General features: G+C 45.0%; 1 protein-coding gene across 1 annotated transcript in view; it reads right to left on the bottom strand.

Annotated features, from left to right (window-relative positions):
- LOC149355044 (uncharacterized) overlaps positions 1-26,402 on the bottom strand; it is a 30,162-nt gene extending 3,760 nt beyond the window's left edge. Inside the window, exons 1-4 of the mRNA XM_089577578.1 lie at positions 26,383-26,402; positions 17,038-17,202; positions 16,235-16,328; positions 6,342-6,511 (exon numbers count right to left, since the gene is read on the bottom strand). Of these exons, the coding sequence (XP_089433704.1) occupies positions 6,342-6,511; positions 16,235-16,328; positions 17,038-17,202; positions 26,383-26,385 (432 nt within the window). The 5' untranslated portion in view covers positions 26,386-26,402. The remainder of the gene's footprint in view (positions 1-6,341; positions 6,512-16,234; positions 16,329-17,037; positions 17,203-26,382) is intronic.
- Between the last annotated feature and the right edge of the window lie 488 nt (positions 26,403-26,890).

Below are 26,890 nucleotides of genomic sequence, written 5' to 3'. Positions count from 1 at the left end.
TAATTAATGCGGAGTTTGCAGCAGTGGGAGTGTACAAGAACAGGCTTTTCATTAGGAGCCTGGTACAAAGAATTAGGATAAAAACGGAAATATAGAGGGTGATTCAATCAACTTGTACCATGGTTTTAAAAATTACAACATCCTTCACGAAGATTTGAATGATGCAGGGTTGTAGACTGTAATTTTAGCCAGGTGCGCGTACTTTTGTTTTAATGCGGCCAAACTTACCATATATTTACCAAAGAAAAAGGAGTGAAACTTTTTATTGCCAACATAGCCTAAATTTCTGTCGATAAGTTCCAGATTTGAGAAACGCCCATTTCAGTTGTTTGGTTTCTTTTTTAAAACTTAGAGCAAGATTTTTAAAAAAGGCTGCGTTAACACGATTTTGGCGGGCTAGTTGGTTAAGCATCTTGAATAAACAGCGCGAACGAAGACGAGCACAAAAAACAAGAAAACGGACGACGCAGCGCTGACTAACAACTGAGGGTTTATTGCTGATCATACAAGTATAAATACATAGATGTCGGCGGAAAGGGAAAGGTATACAAAGTGCAAAAAAAAACATAAATGTGACAACAGCAACAGAAGCGCGCTAGAAATCAGCGGAGATTATCAGCCCCCAGGAGTGACAGGTCTTTTTGCAGTAGTGTTAGCGAAGGAATGCTTATACATGCATTTCCCTGCTTGAATATATTGTAGGCCTCGATGATTTTCCTCGCAGTTTTTTCCCGATTTTTGGCAATGACCTTGGTTTCATTATATAGCGCTACGCACTGTTTTTTCTCTGTCTTTCCCCATTCACAATCCCGGCAATGAATGCCGAGGTGACCGGAAACTACTTTTGAGACTTTATAGCTATGTTCGCTCAGCCTTTTATTGATACATCGTCCCGTCTGTTCAACGTACTGCTCTTAACAGGGCAGAGGGATGTTATAAACAACCCCCTTATCACAAGGGATGAAGCGTGACTGGTGTTTAGTTGTGCACTTCGCCACTTTTCCTTTGATACCATTAACAGATCGGCACAAACCAGCCAGACGATCAGGCGCGGAAAACACAACATCGACACCGGCTTTTTTCCCCACTTTTTTCAGGGAGTGTGAAATTCCATGTAGATATGGAATCACAGCGACACGTTTGCGGTTGTTGTCCGATTCCTGGCCGTCTTGTGTAGCTGGTTCTGACTTGCTCTTCTTTAGGGCCGACTCAGCTACTGACGTGATAAGTTCTAGGGGGTACCCTGCCGAGAGCAACCTTTTAACCTGGTGTGAAACGCTGGAGTGCAGTCTGTGGTAGCAGGATTTTGTTACTGAGCTGTTCAAACAGGACCCTATGATACTCCTCTTAATGAGCTTGGAATGGCAAGAACCATACGGAAGAAGGGGCTTGTTACCTCGAGGTTCGAAAGCCCAGCAAACGTGGCTAGGAGTGAAGTACAGGCCAAGGTCTAGAAACTTGATGCGGTTGTGAACAGGGGTTTCATAAGTGATCTCCAGGGGGGAGAGAGTGTCAGAAAAAATGGACAGACTACGAGACACCTCGGCTTCAAACTCCAGACCAGAGCACTTAACAAAAACAAGGTAGTCGTCGACAAATCTAAAAGTTTTTACGACCTTAGTTTTCCCAAGGCGTTCGTTGAGAGCACAGTCGCATCTGGCGAGATAAATGTCACTGAGTATGGGGGCGATACAGGAGCCTATGCATATGCCGTTTTTTTTAATGAAGATAGATGAGTTCCACTCAGTGAAAGTTGATTGCAGGTACAAGGAAAGCAGATGCAGAAATCTTGCTGCAGAGATACCTCAAAACGCGTCCGGTATCTCTGTAGCAAGATTTCTGCATCTGCTTTCCTTGTACCTGCAATCAACTTTCACTGAGTGGAACTCATCCATCTTCATTCAAAAAAATGGCATATGCATAGGCTCCTGTATCGCCCCCATACTCAATGACATTTATCTCGCCAGATGCGACTGTGCTCTCAACGAACGCCTTGGGAAAACTAAGGTCGTAAAAACTTTTAGATTTGTCGACGACTACCTTGTTTTTGTTAAGTGCTCTGGTCTGGAGTTTGAAGCCGAGGTGTCTCGTAGTCTGTCCATTTTTTCTGACACTCTCTCCCCCCTTGAGATCACTTATGAAACCCCTGTTCACAACCGCATCAAGTTTCTAGACCTTGGCCTGTACTTCACTCCTAGCCACGTTTGCTGGGCTTTCGAACCTCGAGGTAACAAGCCCCTTCTTCCGTATGGTTCTTGCCATTCCAAGCTCATTAAGAGAAGTATCATAGGGTCCTGTTTGAACAGCTCATTAACAAAATCCTGCTACCACAGACTGCACTCCAGCGTTTCACACCAGGTCAAAAGGTTGCTCTCGGCAGGGTACCCCCTAGAACTTATCACGTCAGTAGCTGAGTCGGCCCTAAAGAAGAGCAAGTCAGAACCAGCTACACGAGACGGCCAGGAATCGGACAACAACCGCAAACGTGTCGCTGTGATTCCATATCTACATGGAATTTCCCACTCCCTGAAAAAAGTGGGGAAATAAGCCGGTGTCGATGTTGTGTTTTCCGCGCCTGATCGTCTGGCTGGTTTGTGCCGATCTGTTAATGATATCAAAGGAAAAGTGGCGAAGTGCACAACTAAGCACCAGTCACGCTTCGTCCCTTGTGATAATGAGGTTGTTTATAACATCCCTCTGCCCTGTTAAGGGCAGTACGTTGAACAGACGGGACGATGTATCAATAAAAGGCTGAGCGAACATAGCTATAAAGTCTCAAAAGTAGTTTCCGGTCACCTCGGCATTCATTGCCGGGATTGTGAATGGGCAAAGACAGAGAAAAAACAGTGCGTACCGCTATATAATGAAACCAAGGTCATTGCCAAAAATTTGGAAAAAACTGCGAGGGAAATCATCGAGGCCTACAATATATTCAAGCACTGAAATGCATGTATAAGCATTCCTTCAGTAACACTACTGCAAAAAGAGCTGTCACTCCTGGGGGCTGATAATCTCCGCTGATTTCTAGCGCGCTTCTGTTGCTGTTGTCACATTTATGTTTTTTTTTTGCAGTTCGTATACCTTTCCCTCTCCGCCCACATCTATGTATTTATACTTGTATGATCAGCAATAAACCCTCAGTTGTTAGCGCCGTGTCGTCCGTTTTCTTGTCTTTTGTGCTCGTCTTCGTTCGCCCTGTTTATTCAAGAAGGTTAAAAAAGGCTCTTTACTGTGCTTTGCGTACCGATGTTAGCGTTCTGAAACGCGCTCCGATTGAAGCATCACTGTTGGAGATTAATAAATAATTAGATGGCGCTTAAGCTTCGCCTTTAAAAGTACAACGCGACAGCGTTATCGGGTCTCATTCACATCGCCTAATGAGTGAACAAATTTCTTGGTTGGTTTGGTTGCTTTATGGGGTTCAACGTCCCAAAGCGACTCAGGCTATGAGGGACGCCGTAGTGGAGGGCTCCGGAAATTTCGACCACCTGGGGTTCTTTAACGTGCACTAACATCGCACAGTACACGGGCCTCTAGAATTTCGCCTCCATCGGAATTCAACCGCCGCGGCCGGGATCGAACCCGCGTCTTTCTGGTCAGCAGCCGAGCGGCATAAGAACTGAGCCACGGCGGGGGAAAACAAATTTCTTATTAGCAAACTTATAATTGCTGTTTCACATATCAGTCGACTACACTGTGACACGGGACCCTTTATGCGATCTTGTTAAAACCGGCCACCAATCGCAGGGATCATGCGGGAATGAATGGGAACACATTGTTTGTTAAAGTTATGACGCTGCAGCAGAAACGCTAGCTCCGTTTCACGACATGGCACAGATTTGTTGCAGTTGCCGCTCTTCTTGCGGGGAAGCGTTTTGTTGCGCATGCGCGCTCCTCGTCGTAAATGAGCGAAGTTGGTCTGCATCGATAGGGTATCGCGTTCAAACTACAAAGCGATCACACTCTCAGAAAAAGGAACAAAAAAGGAAAGGAAAAGGAAAGGAAGGAAAAGGAAGAGAACCAGTGTCTGCTGAGAACAATAATTGGACAGAGTTTTCTGTAGTGCCCCTTGAAGGAGCACCGCTAGTTTTTCCCGCTGAAGCGTTCGGCGCTGCCGTGTGCTTGCCACACACTTCGCTGCTTCCTCTTCCAAGTGTTTTCAACGAATCGACTCGGTTCTGACTGCCTCGCACCATAACGTAACTCAAGACCACGTGGCGGAAGATGTCCGGCAACGACGCAATCTTGATGTGCGCGCGTTACTGATCCCCTTATAAGATGACCGCAGTGCCACCGCACAATTGGAAGTGGCTCAATTTAGTTAGATCTGCTATTCATACGAACCAACTTCCTACCCTGCAAGTTCGAATGTTTACGGCGCTGCTACAGCGAGCGCAAATGAGGTGAGTGGAACCGACCTATCACCGGAACCGTGTCCAAATAAACCTTTCCCGCAGTCTTACACTGAACTTATAGGACATGTAATGGTGCTCCGGAGAAGCCCGATTAATCTAAGAGGACCCAAATTTACCACTACTTGAGCCTCTTAAAACAATTTTTTTCTTTTTGTGTGCATCCGCCGTGTTCGCATGGGACAGTGTTAGCAGCGGCGCCGAAGGAGGTGTGCGAAACGCGCGTGCACCGTGTGCTAACTGAAGGCGGCAGAGGGCTAGAAAGCGAAACGGGGACGAAATGGACTTCATCGATCATTTTTCTGATTACACATCGGGAGAATGAACCAGAGCAACGCCTGTGTACATCAGGTGGTAGCGTAAGACTCTTCGCTGTCTCCGCGGCTCCTTGTTGCTGGAATAGTATTTTGGCTCAGGTTCGGGGCAATTTAATCAAAATCCGTCATTTTGTACACGCATGCGGCAGGTTTATTGCAATGGCGCTGGTTGGTGCAACTGGCGCAGCATTCCCACCACTAGGTTTGGCGTTGTCTTAAGTTAAATACAGTACCTTGATGTGTAGGCTCGTGTTGCATGGTGCATGCTGTGTTGGACAATTTAGAAAGCAAATATACTCTGTAGGCTTTATGGCTAGATAGTCCGCAAAGCACCAGATGTTCACCTCTGAAAATGTGTTGCACGCTGAAAGTACACCGCAATCAACGCTAATAACCGTATCAAAGGGGGTTGTATCCGCAATACACCGGGGGTGGGGGACCCTGTCCGGTCATACAATATATTCTACCTGACCGACAGCTAAATGTTCGTATTGAGTACGAACTGAACGGCAACAAATGCTAAACTTGTGTCCAAAACCATTAGTACTGGCGCATTTTTAATCATCAGTATATATAATGGCGTATGAAGCTCTCGCTCTGGCAATTAATATCTGCAATCAGTTGTAACCAAACTGAAAAAAAAGATATTTGGGCAAAGAAAAAAGATGGTTCCTGTTTTTTTATTTACCTTGCTTGCCAATGTACTCGATTGAATTCGAACAAACGTTTACACCCTCTAAACCCTGCCGAATGGGAGTAAATGTGACCAAAATCACCAAAAAAAACGGTATATGAGGTGGGATGGTCTCTATATGGAGAAAGAAATGGTGTAGCTGCGCACTTTATACGCCTTTCGCCCACTCCCACGGACAGGACAAAACCTTCCTCGTATGTTGCATCCCATGAACTGAAACGTTCTTCTTATGATACTTCAACAAATGAGGTCAATCTGCTCTTTTTGAAGCTTTCATTGTGAGTTCAGTTAATTTTTTTCCGGGTGTGTCAGCAAGCACGTTGCCCGTGCTTGCTGACACACTAGCTCGCTGACACGAGAGGAGCAAGAAAAATGTTACGCAGTCATTTCGACGGGAATCACTTCGATGCATATGCTTTCAATAGAAAGCAGCTGGCTAGTTCATATAGTATGCGTTTCCGACCACAACTATAAAATGCCAGATTAGAAAGCACTTGTTCTTCTGCTGTCACCCCCGTATGACGACAAAATTGCTCAGGTGGCAACAAATAGCTAGCAGTTGCTTTAGTTTTTCCATAGTCCAATCTTAAAACAGTCAACTTGGCATAGTAAGCACACTCAACTTGGCAAGTCGTTGGCGCAGAGCTGTTTATGTTGTCTGCAGGCGCAACAGCAAAGGTGTACTCGCATACAGCTGTCTCGAATGAAGTGACTGAGGTCAGTGTCATATTAAGACGAAGAAGACATATGAACTTTGGCGCTAAAATGTAGGGAAAGCGGTAACTGGTTCTTGCATCACTGTGGTTACCCGTTAACGCATCTGTATAGCTGCGCCCAACAGCTACAGGCTCTTCGCCAGCGGTTTGATATCGCTGCCATGCGTTCACAAGGTAATCCGAGCAGCCGGAGCTCTCCCACCTGAAATAGGTAGCTGCGCCGGCGGAACGAGACCAGGACATGCATGCGGCACTGGACATCTCCGGGCTCGAAGCGAAGCTCGAGGCGGGGCCTCAGCCATGACTCGCTCTCCACGGCCACCCGCCGCTGGGGCACGTACTCCACCACTCGATACGACATGCCGAGTTCTCCTACGATATGAGGGTGAAGCCGGTAAGCAAACAAGAGCCTGCAGCAGTTAGTTTGCGCTTTGCATTCCTTGTACGTGACACGGCAATTTTACGAGACGCCAACAATATCTGCGGGCATGAAAGCAGGGGATCAACGTACAAAATGAGCTTAAGTCTTCTAGCTCGCACTCTTATTACTTTTTCAAACCTTAACTCGTTGCCATGCCGCTGGAGAACAGGCATGAAAGCACAAGCTGATGGGCGAGTTGGTTATTCATTGTTTGATTGTTTGAGCAGAGAAAGAAACGGACGACACAGCGCTGTGTCGTCCGTTTCTTTCTCTGCTCTCTTCTTTGGCTTTTGGCCTTGCGCTGCTTCAAATCAAACAGAGAACAGGCAGTTTCAGCATAAGGGTTGAAATGCGGGCCAGTTGGTACATTGTAAACTGAGAAAAACCAGTCACACAAGACGACGGACAAGAAGAGTGTACACACCACAACGACTGGACTAACAACTGAAGTTTATTGGAAAATACATGGTCCGAGCAAGGCCAGCAGAGCATGCGCAACATCATCATCACTAATCACTGCGCAAAAGAGACAAAGACAAGAAATCTAAACTATCGTGGACGATCTAAAAAAGCGAATTCTTTTTCAAGTAGGCGCACCGAAGTTGTGCTTATACAATCAGAGCCTAACAAACCGATATGATATGCCTCCAGTAATTCCCGCTCCTGTTTTCCCTTGCCTCTACCAAGAATGGTGGCATTGCTAAACAAAGGATAACAGCCACATTCATTGCAATGGCGAGGCAAGTTTGCACCGCCACCGGACCCCAGGGAGGAGTGATGCTCACGAAGCCGGTCATTAATACACCGGCCAGTTTGGCCGATGTAAACTCTCTCGCATGTGAGGGGGAACTTGTACACCACCTGTGCGACACATGTCGTGAAGCGATTCTCATGCTGCGTTGTGCAAACGTGGTTCCTTTCCCTGCCTCGAGAAATGCGCGAACACAGTCCCGACAGCTTGCAAGGAGCAGAGAACACCATGCTCACTCCCTGCTTGGCCGCCACTTTTTTCAAGTTGTGGCTCACTTTGTGCACGTACGGCATGACCTCGAACTTCTTTCGTTCAGTCGGCCCAACGTCAGTCCTCTTCGTGCGTCCTTTCTTGAGGTTCTGAAGCAGCGATTCAGCCACTGCCTTCAAAAGGGGTTTAGGGAACCCCGCGGCTTCCAAACCTTTGCATTGATTGTCAAGGCTGGTTCTGATGGTATGGTGACAGCTTTTTCCCAGAGCATTGCGGAAACAGTTCATCGCAATCCCTCTCTTTACAATCTTAGAGTGCGCAGAACCGAAGGGTAACAAAGCTTTCTTGCTTCTAGGCGAAAACATCCAGCATAAATGGCCATCGTCAAGGAATGTTAGTTGCAGTTCTAGGAACCTGATAGAATGATTGCTAGGGAGTTCATGAGTAAAATTAAGAGTGCGTGAAGAAGCTTTAAAAGCAGTCAAAACATCGTCTACTGCTGCGGGCAGAGTGTCATTAGGTGAAAGGTCTAAACTGCTGCGGGCAGAGTGTCATTAGGTGAAAGGTCTAAAAATACTAAAAAATCGTCCACAGTATTTTAGTATTTTTAGACCTTTCACCTAATGACACTCTGCCCGCAGCAGTAGACGATGTTTTGACTGCTTTTAAAGCTTCTTCACGCACTCTTAATTTTACTCATGAACTCCCTAGCAATCATTCTATCAGGTTCCTAGAACTGCAACTAACATTCCTTGACGATGGCCATTTATGCTGGATGTTTTCGCCTAGAAGCAAGAAAGCTTTGTTACCCTTCGGTTCTGCGCACTCTAAGATTGTAAAGAGAGGGATTGCGATGAACTGTTTCCGCAATGCTCTGGGAAAAAGCTGTCACCATACCATCAGAACCAGCCTTGACAATCAATGCAAAGGTTTGGAAGCCGCGGGGTTCCCTAAACCCCTTTTGAAGGCAGTGGCTGAATCGCTGCTTCAGAACCTCAAGAAAGGACGCACGAAGAGGACTGACGTTGGGCCGACTGAACGAAAGAAGTTCGAGGTCATGCCGTACGTGCACAAAGTGAGCCACAACTTGAAAAAAGTGGCGGCCAAGCAGGGAGTGAGCATGGTGTTCTCTGCTCCTTGCAAGCTGTCGGGACTGTGTTCGCGCATTTCTCGAGGCAGGGAAAGGAACCACGTTTGCACAACGCAGCATGAGAATCGCTTCACGACATGTGTCGCACAGGTGGTGTACAAGTTCCCCCTCACATGCGAGAGAGTTTACATCGGCCAAACTGGCCGGTGTATTAATGACCGGCTTCGTGAGCATCACTCCTCCCTGGGGTCCGGTGGCGGTGCAAACTTGCCTCGCCATTGCAATGAATGTGGCTGTTATCCTTTGTTTAGCAATGCCACCATTCTTGGTAGAGGCAAGGGAAAACAGGAGCGGGAAATACTGGAGGCATATCATATCGGTTTGTTAGGCTCTGATTGTATAAGCACAACTTCGGTGCGCCTACTTGAAAAAGAATTCGCTTTTTTAGATCGTCCACGATAGTTTAGATTTCTTGTCTTTGTCTCTTTTGCGCAGTGATTAGTGATGATGATGTTGCGCATGCTCTGCTGGCCTTGCTCGGACCATGTATTTTCCAATAAACTTCAGTTGTTAGTCCAGTCGTTGTGGTGTGTACACTCTTCTTGTCCGTCGTCTTGTGTGACTGGTTTTTCTCAGTTTCAGCATGGTGTGCATGAAGTTTCTTTTTCACCCAGTAATCTCAATTTTTTATTGTAGCACTGCGTAGGGAAGCTTACAGAATTTTGTTTTCAACGACACAGTAAAACACCGATATAAGTTTGCATATGAAAGAGAAAACATTCCCAAAACTTGAGACAGTCGCAGAAAAATTCGCAAAAATATTAAACACACCCTATCTAAAAATCCCACAAAAATCCCACAAGTGGGCTTGGCGGCACCGGTTTGACAACGACAATGACCAACCCTCTTCTGTTGTTCGCACAGGTGCTGCTGCTGCTTTGTTCTTCGCCAGAGCAGGCCAGCGGTGAATTCTTCGCAGTAAGGCCAGACCAGGATACCTACATCAAGACCGACAAATTTGACCACGACAGGCATTTTCCCGCCGAGTTGCCGGCGGTCGACGATTTCACTTGGACAACTCCAGGAAAATGGACATCAACAGAAGGGGAGTTTTCTTCGGGCCGGGATTTCCGTCGTACCGTCAGTGGGCTTGGCGGCACCGGTTTGACAACGACAATAACCAAACCTCTTCTGTTGTTCGCACAGGTTGGTGACAAGTGTTTTGTACCTACTATCAGAGACGACTGTCGTGGCCTACTTGTGCTGCCAAGCCCATAGCCACTTTGTGTAATTATTGCTGACTTTTGGGACACAATGGCACTGTTGCTGATGTGTTGCGGGATATTGAAGCAAATCCAGGTCCTGACAGTGACATAATAGGTATGATGCAGATGCTTTTGGACGGGCAGCATGAAATTAAAGCGGGTATAGCTTAATTGAAGCAAAAGCTTGTTGACCTAGAAATGGGGCTCTCGAAGACTTCGGAAGAATGTAAGAGGATTGAGCAGGCTGAACATGAAATTGCAGATTTGAGCTCCAGTGTTGGAGGCGTATTAAAAAAGCTTGATGATATCGAAAATCGTAGCCGCAGTAAGAACTTGGTGATCCGGGGCATTCTTGAGGTACAAAATGAAACCGAGGAACAACTGAGGCAGAAAGTGATTGCGGGCATCTTCGCGCAGAAACTGAACGTAGCAGTGACGAGTACAGAATGGGTACACAGAATTGGAAAGCCTTCTACGAGAAACTCGAGACCAGTCATTGTGCGGCTTGGAAATTCTAACGAAAAGAAAGAAATACTGCGCTACCGGACCAGACTGGAAGGAACAAAGATCTTTATTGACGAAGACTTTTCATATGAAGTAAGAAGAAAACGACAACGTTTTGGGAGCAGCGCAGTAAACGATAGGAAAAATGGAAAAAAAGTTACACTTGTTTTCTACAAGATTAAGATAAATGGTGTGACTTACGCGTGGGACGAAGCGACAAACCGGCGCTGTCGTGTGAAAGAACAGCTACCCGATAAAGCGCCAGCGGCTCACGACCACGCCGGGGATTGACTCGCGCATGACGGAGTGTTCAGGGTGCTGAACCTTAACGCTCGTAGCCTTGTAAATAAGTGTGTTGATTTCGAACATGTGCTTATTGAGCATGACCCTGATGTTGTTGTCATGACCGGGACCTGGTTGCACGATGATGTACGTGAGTCCGAAATATGCCAGCCTGGTTACAACGTGCTTAGGAACGACTGTGGCAGCAGAGGGGGCGGGGTAGCTATTTTTATTAAAAAGCCGATTAATTACACATTCATTTGCAAAATGACCGACATCGAAACATTATGGTGTAAAATTTTTTTAGGAACAAAAGAGCTGTTTGTAGGGGCTGTGTATCGTGCACCTGGGTCCGGTTCAAACGGTATTAATAAGCTAAACGATTTTCTTTATGACCTGCGCGCACAGCACAAACATGTTGTTGTTGCTACAGATTTTAACTTTCCGGATGTTGGTTGGTTGGTTTATGGGGTTTAACGTCCCAAAGCGACTAAGGCTATGAGAGACGCCGTAGTGGAGGGCTCCGGAAATTTCGACCACCTGGGGTTCTTTAACGTGCACTGACATCGCACAGTACACGGGCCTCTAGAATTTCTCCTCCAAAGAAATGCCAGCCGCCGCGGCCAGAATCGAAACCGCGTCTTCTGGGTCAGCAGCCGAGCACCATAACCACTGAGCCACCGCTTCGGCGGCCTTCCGGATGTAAAATGGGATGAAATGGAACCGGGTTCACGGGAGAATGAAGCTGGGATAGCTGCTGTTGACATGTGTTTTTCCCACGGGCTCACACAGGTAGTCAGGGAGCTTACTCGTGTTCACGGTGATGGTGGATCCGTTCTGGATCTAGTCTTCATAACAGACAGTGTGGCATCATGGCTGCACAAAGTTGCCATCCTACCGGGAATTTCGGATCATCCCTTAGTCAGTATAACTTTGCAGTTGGGTCCATTCTCTTGTACGCAAAAGCGCCTGACATACTACAGGGATTTCAATAGAGCTGATGACACTACCATACTTGACGAATTAAGCTACCGTTATGATTACTTCGACAAACTAAGCCACGATGAGTCCGCACACATAAATGAACTATGACTAACTTTCAAAGAAACTGTTCACAAATGTATAACACAATATGTGCCCTTGAAATGTAAGAAAAAACGTATCCACAATCCGTGGATTACTAGAAAAATTCTCAACTAAAAAGAAAAGTGTCCAGACGTAAAGCAAGGTTGCGGCGATCAGGGAACCCGGCGTTACCTGATGACTTAAGGACATGAAGTGAAAGGTTGAAGTCAACGATTAAAGAATCGAAACATAAGTTTTACAACATCACAATGAGTAAATACCTCCGCGAATCTCCCCAAAAGTTTTGGAGACACTTGTCGGCATCCAAGACACCAATAACAAAAATGAATACACAACAGGGTCTCACTGAGGATAAGGCTAAAATTGCGGAGGCTTTCAATGGGTTCTTTGCAAGTGTTTTTACTTCAGATGACGGAGGACCGACACAGTTTACGTCGCATAACAATTTACCCGAATTAGACGAATTGTAAGTGTCATACGAGGGAATTCTGGCTTCACTGCTGAAGCTAGACACCTCAAAGGCTGCAGGCCCGGATGAAATACCGAACTTATTTTTAAAGAGGTACGCTGAATGGACGGCTAGGTATCTCTTCATGATTTTTAGGAAATCTTTAACCACAGGTACGCTTCCTGATGACTGGAAGATTAGTAAGGTTATCCCAGTTTTTAAGGATGGTGACACTGATAATATTTCCAATTTCAGGCCAATAGCACTAACATCAGTGTGTTGTAAGCTTTTAGAGCATATTGCATCAAAACACATTCGCCAGCACTTAACGCGCAATGATTTTTTTAGTGAATACCAACATGGCTTTCGGGAGGGCTTGTCAACAGTGACGCAACTATTGGAATGTTGTCATGATTTTTGTAAAGCGATCGACTGCAGGGGACAGATGGATGTTATATTCTTAGACTTCAAAAAAGCCTTCGACAAGGTTAACCACAGAAAGCTTCTAATTAAGGTAAAAACTGTTTTGGGACATAATTGTGTAGTTCGATGGGTAGAGGACTTCCTAAGGGGTCGCAGACAGTATGTTGTCATTGGGGATAAGAGGTCCGATTGTTGCGAAGTTAGATCAGGTGTTCCCCATGGGTCAGTTCTTGGCCCCCTCTTATTCCTGATATACATTAATGACATGATCCGGGATTCACCAGTAAAAGGGAGGCTATTCGCAGACGATTCTATTATCTACCATGAAATTAGATTCGTTAATGATCAAATTCAGCTTAATGATTATCTGCTCCAAATAGATAATTGGTGTACGGAATGGCAGATGTCACTGAACCTGCACACGACAGTTTGCATGACAATTACTCACAAGCTTGAGCCCCTGAACTATGTGTATAACTTGCAAGGTAACCCGCTTTCCAGAGTAACTGAATACAAGTACCTCGGCGTGACCATCACCTCAAATCTTAGCTGGGCAAAACATATTGACAACATTGTCGCGAAGGGAAACAAGCGATTAGGCTACATTAGGCGCGTCCTAAAACAGGCTTCTACGGACACAAAACTGACAGCGTACAAGATGCTTGTACGGCCTTTACTTGATTACGCATGCGAAATATGGGACCCATATCACAAAAAGTCTGTCTCTAAGCTTGAGCAGATACAGAGACGGGCGCTACTCTTCATTTTCTCCCGGTATCGACGATTGGATTCAGTGACCCCTCTTTATGCCCAAGCAGATGTGCCTCTTCTTCCCACAGACGAAAAGAAAAACGACTAACTCTGTTTTATTGTGTAATAAATGGTTTAGTCTTGGTTAAGAAAGAACAATACACTAACGAAGCAAAGACACGCGTCACTCGTAATAAACATAATAAACACGTCCAGGTAGAAAAATTTTTTAAAGACTGTTTTAAATACTCTTTTTTTTTCCTGCCACATCGTCCGATTGGAACAGCCTTCCTAACCACGTTGTGAATGCCCAATCCCTAGAGCAATTTGCTACCCTCATGTGCAAATATTTATCGCAGGAGTGCACAGAATTTGTACATTACATTGACTCTATTTTGTGAACTGTGTTTGACTGTACTGGCTGTTTTATTGTACTGGCCTGCGTTTATAAATTTTGATGTTGTACCCACTCCTATCTTACTCCAGCTGGACTGATAGTATGTTCAAATAAATAAAAATATATGCAATATACGCGTGGTGCGTTAATGGCCCTTAGGGCTAATCCACGGTGCAGTACCAAGGTGAGGTTCGAGCCGTCTTGCGGATAACTGCTTCCGCTACACTTCTGGTCATATGCTACCCTCAAGAACATGCCTGGTATATTCAGAGAGGCCACGAAAGCAGTGAATTTCGTACCAGAAACAAAAGTTACAGATGTGCACATGTCGACAGTACGGATTCGATAGTCCGATAGTAATCTCGGTCCGAACTAAAATAATACGAATGGATGTCTTCCTTGCTCACACAGCTGTCTTGTACACCTGCAGAGTGAAATGCCGATGCCGTGAAATGCTGAGAACACCGTCGCTGCTGAGCAGGGTCAGTGCGAGAAGAGGACGCTGCCTTGGGCGTCATGCTTATGCGATAGCTGTGTGTTAACCGGTTTCGTGCTAAGTTTAAAAATACTTCGTCATATGGTTGACAAACAAGCCGCATCACAAACTGAAGCAAAGTCCTTCTGCAAGATACTAAGTGGCGTTACTTACCCAGAAGCTGCGCGGATTGCTCGAAATGAACATTTTGCGCCATCACTAAAATGAAACGGTTTCCACTGGCGCGGTAAGGAAGGAGATAAATAAAAAAAGGGATGGTTTATTGCGGCAGTAATCGCTATTCACTGAAAGGATCATCTGTAAATCTTGCATCATGTGCTGATGAGTTATGGAATTCAGTAGACATTTATTTGGTTTCGGTTGGCAAGTGATCGCATTTGCAGTTGAACGACACTTCGGCGCACACAAGACATTTCTGCGTTGATTTGCTCCTGAACGCAGGATCTGGTGTTAAGCATTCGAAAGGCATTGCAAAAGCGGCAAGCTCCACATCAGAACACTGTTTAGTCATAAGAAACGGCAGCAGTAAAAAAAAAACATACTTTCATCAGCGCTAGGTTTTTGAAGCCACGAAAAAATTTTTCAAACGTCGCTTTCCTCTTCATAAAACAGATTCTTAACAGAAGAATGAACAGCCGTAGCATATTTATGCTTCAGCAGCCTCGAGTTCAGCTAGTAGTGCCATAATTCACGCAATTAATTTCCTTTCAAGCATTTTAGAAACTTAAACAAGCCTAGTTGGCATGTATTGCACAAAACAGCTGGAAAGTAAAGAAACACGGAAGAGATTTTCTGCGAACGGCACACTATTTATTCGTTTTTTTTATAAGTTGGTTTATTGCTTGTTCGACTGTTTCCATATGTGTGCGTTTCGCTCCTTGCATGATCTTTGAGCTCAAGAAGAGCGCAAAGGCAGCGAGCTTACGCTTGCTGTCTCAGGCGCTGCGTTTATTGCGATCAAGCCAGTTGTGCATATTCAGTTCTTAATCGCATCGTCTGAGCGTATTGCTGCGCTATTTTACCTTAACGGCAATAAAGAAAGGTAATGCGCGGCGGTATAGGATGTTCACTTTCCGTGGTAACGGCTTCATCGATCAAACACCTCTCTCTTACCTCAAGGAAAGCACATGCTTAACTCCATTTACATAAGCCTGAAGTGTCTACTCAAACAGAAGCTCTTTGATCAAGAAAAAATGCTGAAACTATGCTTACAAACAAAGATGGCAGCAAGCAACACGTAAAAAGGAAAAACTAATGTCCTTTACTTGTATTCTATATGCTCAAGGGCAAAGAAAGGAAGCTGATGTGTTTTATTTTCTTTACATGAAGCTAATCAGCTTCCACACACTGAAATTCTTCGATTCAGCAAATAAAAACCCAAAGCTAAGCATATAGCACAAGGAAGAAAAAGGCAGAAGAAAATACACAGAAGGAAAAAGCAATGCGTTGTAGTTCCAATTTGGTCAAGAACAAAGGAAGGCAGGTGCTTGTTTTTTCTTCAAATACACCAGAACAAAGTCAGTTCAAAGTGAACTTCTTTCTGTCAGAAGAAAGGAGAGTATTAAAAGTCAGTTGAAAGTGAGTTCCTGTTGTCAGAAAAAAACGGAAGTCTATACAGTCAGTTCAAAGAGAACTTCGTTTTTTTTTCAGGAGAAAGGAAGTCTCAACGATGTCAGTTAAAAATAAACTTTTGTTTACTGAAAAGAAGGGAACTCTAAACAAAGTCAGTAAGTGAACTTCCTGTTGCCGGAAGAAAGAAAAAGTTTATTGAGGTAACAGAGGGGAAAAACAAAGTAAAAAGGAAAAATTGATTTCCTCAAGGGAATCAGCTTGTTTTCTTTATTCCTCAACTTTGCAACAAAGTTTCTTAGGCAGCATCACACAGAATTGAAGTTCCACATTCTGTTCAAGGAAAGCTGTGAACGTTTTCAGCTGCGCTTACTAGCCTTAATGTTTATTCAAGATTTCTTACCAAGAATAGGTAGTTCGCAGGTAGCACGGTACTCTTTCCCGACTGACATCTGCTTGCCGTCGGCTTCACGGACTGAGCTTACGAAAGGCAGCCACTGCATAGAGAGGATAATTAATTGAGTGGGAGTCTAAATCACGCTAATACATACCACTGCGTGGCTCCAAGGTAAAGCCGAGAAAAAAATGTGACGCATGAAACGAGAGATTCTACAAGAACACATACTGGGGGCCCACGTTTAGGCAGCGGCTGCTGTCTAGACAGGCGGGGCAACGACCGCTTATTTGTTGTTTTTTTTCCTAAAGGTATGTCGTTCACTCGTTTCTAGCCGTAGCGCTCCTGCTTGGCAGAAAATTGTTTAGCAACAGCAGCGAGTCTACCAACACCGCATGGAGTTTTCCTCGCGACGGTACATTCGTCTTCATAAAGTGCCAAGAAAACCTCAGCCTCTTCATTCTATATTAAAGAAAGACACCATGTATACCCCTTATGTTCAAATACAGGTGCATAACTTCAAAGTAGCGCGCATTTGTTTTGCACTGCCCAGTTACACAATAGCTCCTCATGCCAATTGTTCAAGAGCTAGTTGTTGTTTCAAGCAGCTCAATATTTATTTTTAACCTTGCACCCAGTCCGGCTTGCTACGGTAACATACTTTTCGGACGCCGATAGCTTGCGGGGCCGTGGTTGTATGCATTCGCTCACCCTACATGGAAAGTTACAGCATTTACCTAGACCCAACCATCGCGAAATTTTGCCCGTGAGGACGTACAGAACGGAGCGAAAAAAAAACAGCGATGGCTCGCCTTGCTCATGTACTCGGAGCTGGTGACGAAGCGGAAGGCGTCCCCTGTGCTGGCTTTCAGTGTGATGGCTTGCGAGGCTATCCAGCGGTCCTGATCCACCTCCACTTGGTAGAGAACGGCCGCACCTGCCAGGCACACGGCCACGAACGAGAGCCAGCCGTTCGCCTGCGTCCGAGCGTGGTTAGCAACACCAAAAGAACCAAACAACGGGCTGCGGTGTCTTGCGTGAGCGGAGTCTTTATGGTTAGGAAGTATACAAGGCGTTTAAAAATAGCAAAGCGAAACAAAAACAAAACAATGCCAGTCGATTTGGGCAGTTAGGCCAAATGCGGATATGTGCTCGAGCATGGCGCCAAATGTCAGTTGTAGTTACGACCTACTAAGTGGTTCCAGTCTGTCACCTAACCAGTGCAGCTGGAGAAGAAGTGGCACACATGCGCAGATCGGCCTTGTGACAAAGGAGGATTACCACCCCAACTTCTTTCGTTTATCTACTATGCTAGCATCATTCGAATCACTTTCTTCTTCTAACGGCTGCTGCTCATTTCGCTTAGCTCCGTGCGCTTATAGAGCGGTGCCGGCTAATTAGCGCCCCAGGTTCCTCTTGGTTGCCACCACCTACACCTTAACGAGTAAGCCACCAGTGTGCAGGTGAGCAGTGTCAGTGTGGCGCAAGGTAGGTGCTATGGCAGGAGTTGCCATCGGTGGAATTTGGGCTTATTGGGTTTGGTTGCGATCCAGGTTGCTCTCCCTGAGGAGCCTCTCACGATTAAATCAGTTGCCGGCAGACACCATGGGAGGATGCCTGCCACCCGGTGTGGGCAGGTGAGCAGGCTGCCACAAAACCGATTTCAAACAAACTGAAAAACATACAGATAGACAGAAAAACAAATACAAAACACCCAAATGGGGGGAATGGCCACTATAAGTGCTAATGCACTAAAAACAAAGCACACGTAAGTTGGAGCTCAGTGCTTTTCATAAAGCAAAATTCAATGAAACTCTCATAGTGCACTTAATAGTGCTGCCTAATCGTTCCGCCGTTATCGTTTAATTAACCTCAGGTTCAACAGCTGCAACGTATCCTCATTAAGCCTTGCAGAAGCTTTGTGCACAATTATGCTCATTGAGAACCTCACAGCTTTCTGTGAAAGTGGACTATCCCTATCGCTGGTTTCTTTGTTGCATACGAGTGCTAAAAGATTCACATTAGAACTGCGGTGCATTTTGCGTTATATAGCCAGCTTAGCAGTTACGTAATATTGTACAACAATGTCGATATAGCCGCACGTACTTCAAGATCACCATGAGGGCTGATTCTTCCAATTTATTTTAGGTTAATGGCGGCCAGTACAGCTGCGGAAAAAATGTTACGTGGTTGAAAAATGCTATAATGGCCCATCCGACAAATTCCAGTGATCAACCGCGACCGACAGCCTTTCACAATCACAATATGTGCATGTCCACAGATGTGTACAAAGCGCCTTGCTGGGACAGAATTGAAATCGGGCCGCCAGTGACCATCTATCTGCTCTCAGCAATGCATGTGAGCTTTTTTGCCCAAAATATATGCTCCTGCTTCTTATTTAGGAGGCAAAAAGGCCGCCATGCTAGAGAAAAGTATACCAAAAATCAAAATTTTGCGACACCTGGAGCCATCCCGCTTGTTGTGTGTGGAGAAAAAGACACTGAATTAACGGGACAAGACTATTCGCTTAAGCGGCCTTTTAACACGTAAGCGAAGATGTAAAGTAAGTGATGTCTTCAGGAAATGACTGGGCACTTAAGGAACATTTTCAATGCAAAAAGCGATCTTTGCTATTCCAGAGCAGACACCACATTAAAACAAAGAAAAAAAACAGGGGTGCCAGCCTGTTTGAGCCAGACGGCTGTTCCTGCCCTGATCGATAGTGGCACAGCGCAACGGCACAAGGGCGAAGAAAAAGAAAGGCGCAACACCACGTTGGCGTGGTGAAGCAGCGCTGTGTTACGCGTTCTGTTTTCGTTGTTCGTGTGCCCTTGCGCTGTTTCACCATAATGTGAAAGCAGCTCGCCCGTGAGTTCAAGTTAATAAGGTTACTGCCTGCCCGTTTTAGGTTCAAAGTATTTCATTTCCTGTGCTATCTATGAAGCCCGGATATCCAAAACCCTGGAACTATATAGGAAGCAGCGCACGGAGCGCATTTTCGCTTGCCACACAGAGAGGCGCACATTGCCTGCAGGCTGTGCCTGCCTTACAAGTGTAGTGACAGGATCCTATCGATACAATGCTGCCGCACCAGAAAGGGAATACATGCTGAATGCATAGGAGCCCGCGCTAGTACCCTTTCCATCGACAGCGGATGCGACGCGTGCCGCAACTTGGCGCTGCACTCCAGTTACACAGCACATGCTAGTGATGATGACTTTACCTCGCAAAAGCAGTTCGATTATTTCCAGTGGCATTAGTTGTTTGGCAAAAAGGTTCATATCGAAATGTAGCGTGAGATTGGTTGCGTGTGAGTGACGTTCACGAGAGACAAGGCGGGACTTGCATTTTTCCCATCTTCTCTCTGTTGTTAACGCCCCCGATGTGCAATAGATCTCACAGTATTCGATCGTTTTTGGAGCAAAGGAGGGATTAGCGTGTCTCAAAAGAAGTTAATGTTTGGGGACATTCCCTTGCTTCAAACATGCCCAGAAAAATTAGCCACTTCTGATGATTGTATTCGCTCTTAGCCACCGGCTTAAGGACCGCCACGCCCTCTTCAAAACATTTTTTAGCCAAATGGAGAAGAGGGTGGTTCGAATAAAATCCAGTCCAAGAAATAAAGCTGCTGTATTATACTCCCCTGTGTCCTCAATCTCTGACCCCCGCACCGTTTTGTACGCAAGTGTGTGCAGGGCCGTAGAAAATAGAGTGCATGTTCCTCAATGCAAAGTAATTTCACTAACTTTGAATAGACCTCCACAGACCACCAGTAATTTTTATTTGCACTCAAATTTCAACCGGCACATGCTGGGGCTAGTGTTTAACTAATGTAAACGGTAATATTTATGACAAAGTATTGCCGTTGTTGTATTGAATATGGCGCACATTTGGCTGTAAATGCTTATGGTTCCCGTTTTATGGGGACTTAACGTCCCAAAGCGACTGAGGCTATGAGGGACGACGTTGTGAAGGGCTCCAGAAATTTCGACCACCTGGGGTTCATAAACGTGCACTGACATCGCACAGCACACGAGCATCTAGAATTTTCTCCTCCATCGAAATTCGATCGCCGCGGCCGGGATCGAACCCGCGTCATTCGAGTCAGCAGCCGAGTGCCGTAAACACTGAGCCACCACTGCGGCTGGCTCCAAATGCATGTATCGCGTATTTTAATCACCAATAAGACGTGCCCCAGGCAGTCTTAATAGAATAGTTTACGCAACTGCTTCTTTAAGCGCTCCCTCACAGACTTCCTTGCGATCGATAGAAACGTCTTAGAGAATATAGGGCGCCTTGAGAGTTATGTGCTACCGACGGAGTAAATGCGCACTTTTCAGCTTTTTTTTCTTTTCTCATTTTAAACTGGCCTCTCCGCCGTCCCTGCGTTTCGCCTCCTTAAGTATCGTCCAGCGTAACACGCTATACTGGTGCAAAAGTTATTCTGGTGTAGAAAGTCACCTGACAGTCGGACATAGGCGCCTGTGGTGTGGAGGTGTACAGAGGAAGGAAAGGCTGGAGGGCGGAACATTTTCTACTACAAGATGTATTTTACATTTATCCGTAGATACACTCCAAAAGCGTGGCTAAAGCACGCTTATCGCGCGGAAATGAGCTCCTTGGGATTGTTCGTTGCGTTATGTTCATTCTCTTATACAGGGTGTCCACGCTAACTTTAGTCAAGGGTTCAAAAAATAAGATATTTTAGGTAGGCCAGGGAAACTACTTACATACACCTACCAACCGGCTTGCGCATCTTAGGCAATTTTTTGTTGTGCAATTAATTAGTTACCAATTAAGATAATTTTCTAAATGCGTAAATATTGACTTTAGAAAGCAGATGTGAATACCAAACTTAGCGAGCACCTTCAGAAACCCACATTTCATTTATTTACGACAAATAAAGCCTCACGGGTATATTTTTTCCGAGCTCCAAAGAAAGCCCGCGAAATACAAAAAAAAATCACGTGACTATACGCATTCGCGCGCCACGATTGTGCCGCTGTCAATCGTGGCTTGAGTGAACGAAATCAGCTCTGGTATGGCACGACGACCCCATTGCTCCGGCAGGCCGATATGTCGACGGTGGTTGCGACGCTCGCGCGAGCCAGTCTACAAGCCTGACTGTGCAACTTGCACCGTGGCACTTGCAGACTGGCTCGAGCGGGCGAATTAAGCCGATGTGCCGCAGTTCCACTCGTCGATGCGACAGTGACGTTCTTCAGAATTCATTTTTTTTTACATAGAAAGGTAGCGTACCTTTCATACAGTGTAACAAAGATGCTTGACAAGAGAAAACACTATTTACTGAAGAACAATGGCATATATTTTTTTATTATTGCTCAAAAGTTTATACCGAGAACGACGCCTCTTCTAGTTCATGCATAATTAGCAGCCCAATTAAATTTACGCTCCTCATCAAATCGGAAGTATTGCTCCTGATGTCATCTATATAAAGCGCCGTTTTTAAAATTAAACCAACAACTCACAGCCTCTTTTGCTCCGCTAATGACATCCAACCCGAAATCGAGAGGAAGAAATGGGCTTGACCCGGACATGCTGTGTGAAGGAAAGGTAATCGATTGTCTTTAAGGGTAACAGACTGGATTTCAAGAGAAGAGAAGCTTAGCAGGGGGCGGTGGAAAGGTGGGCGGATGAGATTAAGAAGTTTGCGGCGATAGGGTTGCCGCAGCTGCCACAGGACATGGTTAAATGGAGGCATCTTGGAGAGGCTTGTGCCGTGCAGTTGGTCTAGTCAGGCTGATGATGATGATGATGATTTAATGAAATATACACCAACAATTTGTTTCTAAATGCGTACAGAATAGGAAAATTCACTGATCGACAGCGTCATTCCTAAAGCATTCTTTTTATCGGTCTCACAGTTTACTCACGCTCACGTTACAGTTACAGATTGGCAGAAAATTAAGCGTGTAATGGCCAAAGGACCTGGCTAGTAATAATGGTCCTTGGGTGGTTGGCCTTCATCTCTTCGGCAATCTTCCTATCCACGACGTGCGACAGCAAAGGCGTAGTTCATCGCGCACTGCTCAAATGCGTGAAAGGCCGTGATTATTCAACGCTGTAAATTGTGAGACAGTATACTTGATCTCACTCTAGTGATCGCTGATGCGACCAACAATGGGTGGTTTAAGTTGTCTCGTGGATTATACGGCGTATAAATTTATTAATGCGTTTCAGAAATGGCTTCTAGCCTCTCGCTAAAGCAGGCAATCTGATTTCTCAAGGAAAAAAAAGAGCACAGAAACTTTAATTCTGACACTGAGCGTAAAACCAACGACGTCTACGGCGAGCACATTCAGATCATATCAAATGAAAATTACTTTGCAGAAACTGAATGGTTCCCTCGGCTAAAAGTAAAGCAGCTTGAAGAAAGCCCACACCGACGACAGCATAACGTAGCACCAGGCTACACAGCGAATCTCAGGTCTAAATCAGATATTCAGTTTTAAATGAGGCCTTATATTAGTAGCTCAGCACGGAAAGAAACACATAAAAGGTTTATGAATATGATAGAACAATATATATACAAGACAGGAGTTTTTAAAAAGCTTGAAGAACAAATGAGGTAGCACCAATCTAAGAACACAGATTATATTTCAACAAAAAAAAACGTTCTTAGCAATCTAGGATGAAACCCGTCTGTGGTTTTATCTTTATTAGGAAAAAGTAGAGATCTTAATCAAACGACTACAGTCCTTAATTTCCTCTTTATAATCAGATTAACCAAACACCAGTACCTTGAGTGCCAATATTTGATATCAAATGAAAATTACTTTGCAGAAACTGAATGGTTCCCTCGGCTAAAAGTAAAGCAGCTTGAAGAAAGCCCACACCGACGACAGCATAACGTAGCACCAGGCTACACAGCGAATCTCAGGTCAGTCCGCATCCAATAGAAATGGTTCATGGAAAGCCCTTGCAACAGGTCTTTGACGATTACAAAGGTAGCAAAAAAAAGGTCCTCATGTACACCTTCTGGGTGCATAATAGACGCGGACAAAAAATTAATACACGGAGAAGTAGAACTATAAACAATGCAATTTTAAGAGGTCTTCAAAAAAGGGCGATGGTGTGACTTGCCTGTCTACTTGTCCGAAACTTATAATTTACTACAATATCAGTTGGTATGATAGCTATAATTCTTATAAGTTAATTTATTATTAATGGTGGAGGCCTTGAAACTTTCTCTCGTCAACTGGGCAACTGATTAAGGTCTGTCATGCCCAAAAGTAGGCAATGAGAGGGTTGATTTCTTTCTCCGCTGATGACATTGCTGTTATGGATGTCTTCGTAAATAATTTTTGTCTGTTTTTCTTTAGTCGAGCCACGGCCGAACGTAATGCTTCTTTGCAGCCCACAACATAAGAGCGGAACCACCCCTTACAACGAAGAATCTTATGTTAACTCTTCGACCACATCACACTACCCTCCACAGTTCCATCCTTTCTTCAGCACAACACAAAAAACGCCACTCATTAGCCCAAAAGAGCGAAAAGCGGATAAATTGCCTCGACTTCATGGAGAAAGCCATTTTTTATCCTCGAAAGAAACTTTATCTAGCACAGAGTTGATGCGCTTACGCAACTCTTAAGCTGCAATTACGTGTAAGGTAAGTTGATCCCTTGTCTTCAGCTTTTGAGACCTTTTGGTCTTTACGGCTGAGAAGAAAACCCTATTCTTCGGTTTATTTTATTAAGATGATGCTTTAAAGGAGATTTATTGCTGTGTGGAAGCAGGTAATAACCTGCGCCTTTTCGTTGTTTAGTTTAGAGCAGGAAACCGAAAATAAAGCACGCAACTGACAACTTCACGCAAACGCATAATTTCTGGAATGCGTAAGCAGTTATTAACCCTGCCGTAGTACATTAGCGGTTAAGTCAACCAAATATTTAACACTTTATGCACTAGTGAAGAAAAAGGTGTATTTTCATTTTTTTCTGTAACTTCAAGATGTTCCAAAAATACAATAGTCACTTGCTTTTTGTGTATAGTTTGATACAATATTGCCCTCTATTTCCGCCAGGAGTTGTTGGGAGTGTAATTGTTTGCGTTCAGTTCGTTTTTCATTTTCGTACACTCATGGGCGCTTTTCACAGCGTTGATTTTCCGCCTGTTCCAAATCATTAACTTCCTGCCATTTTCAAGTGACATATTCTGTTGTTACATGTATTTTTGCTCATTCTCCCAACCAGTGAGCGTTGTGCGACGAGCATGTAACGTCATCAAGACCAGCTTTGCATGTCATTCAGAGCAGCGCAGTCGGCGGCTTCGCAAGTTTTGAAAGGAAGTTTGGTTTTTTGGTTTCACCATGACACCCCAGCTACCCAGCAAGTGCAACCAAATTGCCGACAAGGACATTGTTCGCGCGAGCCGAAAAAAACATTCTAGAGTCTGATACATTTCCAAAGATCTGGCTCTCACATGAGGCTGTACAGTGGCTCCAGTAACAATGAGACCTTATGTGCGATGTGTTGATTTAAACGCCAGGAGCCCAGTTCAAAGCCCGCAGATCAGTGAAAAGAATTGGGCTGCCAAGTTAGCACCTATACCTTAACATCCGTTGAGAACAAGTAACCAATAGAAAGGAGTGGTTTTTCGGGTTGAAATGAAGTTCTTTTTCTGTGAGAATAATGGTATTTGTTAAATACTTCACCCCAAAAGCACTTGGTGTGATTCTTGTTATCAACGTCCCACGTTATATCATCGAGGTCGGAGCGTAATGTAGCCAGGCTGATTCTCCTCTAGTGGCGTTTGTGCCGTTCACCAAATTTAAGGTAGCATGACCAAAGTGGTTAATATGAGAATTCCTTAAAAGGTTATACTTCCTTAGGCACGCCAGAATTTTTGCATTGGATGTGTGTTTAAAGAAAACAATGACCCGAAGCATTCCTCTGCGAATGTGAAAAATTGGTTGAAGAAGATGAGGGCAGACCTTATAGATTGGTAAAGCCGCTCAGGTGACATTAACAGAAGGCCGCCGCCCATCTCCAGCCTACACCCACCAATGGTCCAATAACTGGCGGAACAAAAAGGTGACGACGAAATCAGGCGTAATGGAAATGCGACCAAAGTAAAACAAAAGCCAAAACCAACGGTAGCTCTGCAGCATCAGTTCGAATGATCGTCCACCATTTTTTTTTGTCAGTAAAAGCGGCAGTGTGGAAAACTAATTGCTTTCGTAACCAGCAATATCAGCTTCATCCGACCTTTTCTTAATAACAAGTTCACAATGTAAAACTCTGGAAGTATTCGATCCAGTATTGCGCCGTCGTTTTACTCACCACACCGACGCACCCCTAAAGCATTCAAAGGCAGCGCGCAAAGATGCATTTTTGTTCAACTGCGTCGCAGTTCCTTTTGACAGCAGTGCGGGGAGAAGTAGTACTAACACTCTTAAAGGAGAATGCCTGAACTATACATCAGAAGGTGTGCACAGAGGTTTATCCCTTCGCAGGCTGTCGTCCCGAATCAACAAGCACTAGCCGAGAAAGTGAAAAGATCGCTATTAGCCGGTCATTGTAAGGGCGTACGCCTGCGCAATGGCCTCCAAAAAATGTTTAGCGGCTATTAGCAGAGTCAAGAGCTGTTAACAAAGCAGCACAAACAAAACAACGCGTCCACCTGGTTCCCATATTATAAACAGGTCTTACCTGAAAGATTACCACTCGCTATGAATGAGAAAAAAAAAGTCTGGTATAATCACCAAGGGGTTGTTCGACGACGACTTGCGTCTGTTTTATATGAAGTTTCAATTTTTGTTCGGAAATCTCCTGAATGAAAATTAAAAAGCGGTTAAATGAACTTGTTGCCGAGCTTCTGTTTTCTTCCGCTGTTTCCCTTTGGCAACTCACGCCTCTTCCGCAAACGCCTTTTTCAGTGGAGTTTGCTGACGAGGACGTGGCACCTGGGAGCAGTGTGTTGCTAACTAGGTAGGTGCCACTTTTGGACAACGAAACTTCTGGGGAAAGAGCCACGTCAACGGCTACATGTGGGTGAGGTACGCACCTTTTACCATAGAACAGAATATTAGCAGAAGCATGTTTCGGGCGATCCATAGGATGAGCCTGAGCCCGAAAAACTATTCGAAGCTCAGCGTACACACGGCGCGGTGTATACCGCAACCAAGCACTTACCATTGCACAAAGCCAACCGCCGTCGCAAGGGTTCAGGGAAGCAATGTTTTTGGGCGGTTGCCATGCAGACCAAGGGGACATGATATTCGCGCAGAGCACGGACAACTCGTCACGCTCACGGAAGCGTGGCATGTCCCGTGACAAAGGCGTGCTCCTCATCGACCGCCTGGAGTCGCGTGTGAGCGTTAGTTCTGTATTGATTTCTGTGAATGAGCTTTCGCGGGCAGTCTTTCGTTCTCAGCAGCTGATACAATGTGAACTCGAAGCAGCTAACAGTGGAATCAAGGAAACGCTCAAGTAAAACCGTAGTCGAATGAGAAAACCCGATAACTTTTCACTGTTTGGGCCTTCCAAACATTGCCTAATACTATCTTCGCACTGCAGACGTGGTGAGAGAAATGAAGTCTTTGGCGCATAGATCCGGATCATGTCACTTGTATTCAAAATGCTTCTGTACGCATACTGAGTCACCTCAGAGAGAGAAGACGGAGTAAGATTTATAAAGCCA

Source organism: Amblyomma mixtum, chromosome 3, assembly GCF_055824585.1.
Source record: "Amblyomma mixtum isolate Tamu chromosome 3, ASM5582458v1, whole genome shotgun sequence".
NCBI classification, from domain to species: Eukaryota; Metazoa; Arthropoda; class Arachnida; order Ixodida; family Ixodidae; genus Amblyomma; species Amblyomma mixtum.
The sequence above is the reverse complement of the archived record's forward strand: the minus strand, read 5'-3'. Positions and strand labels throughout refer to the sequence as shown.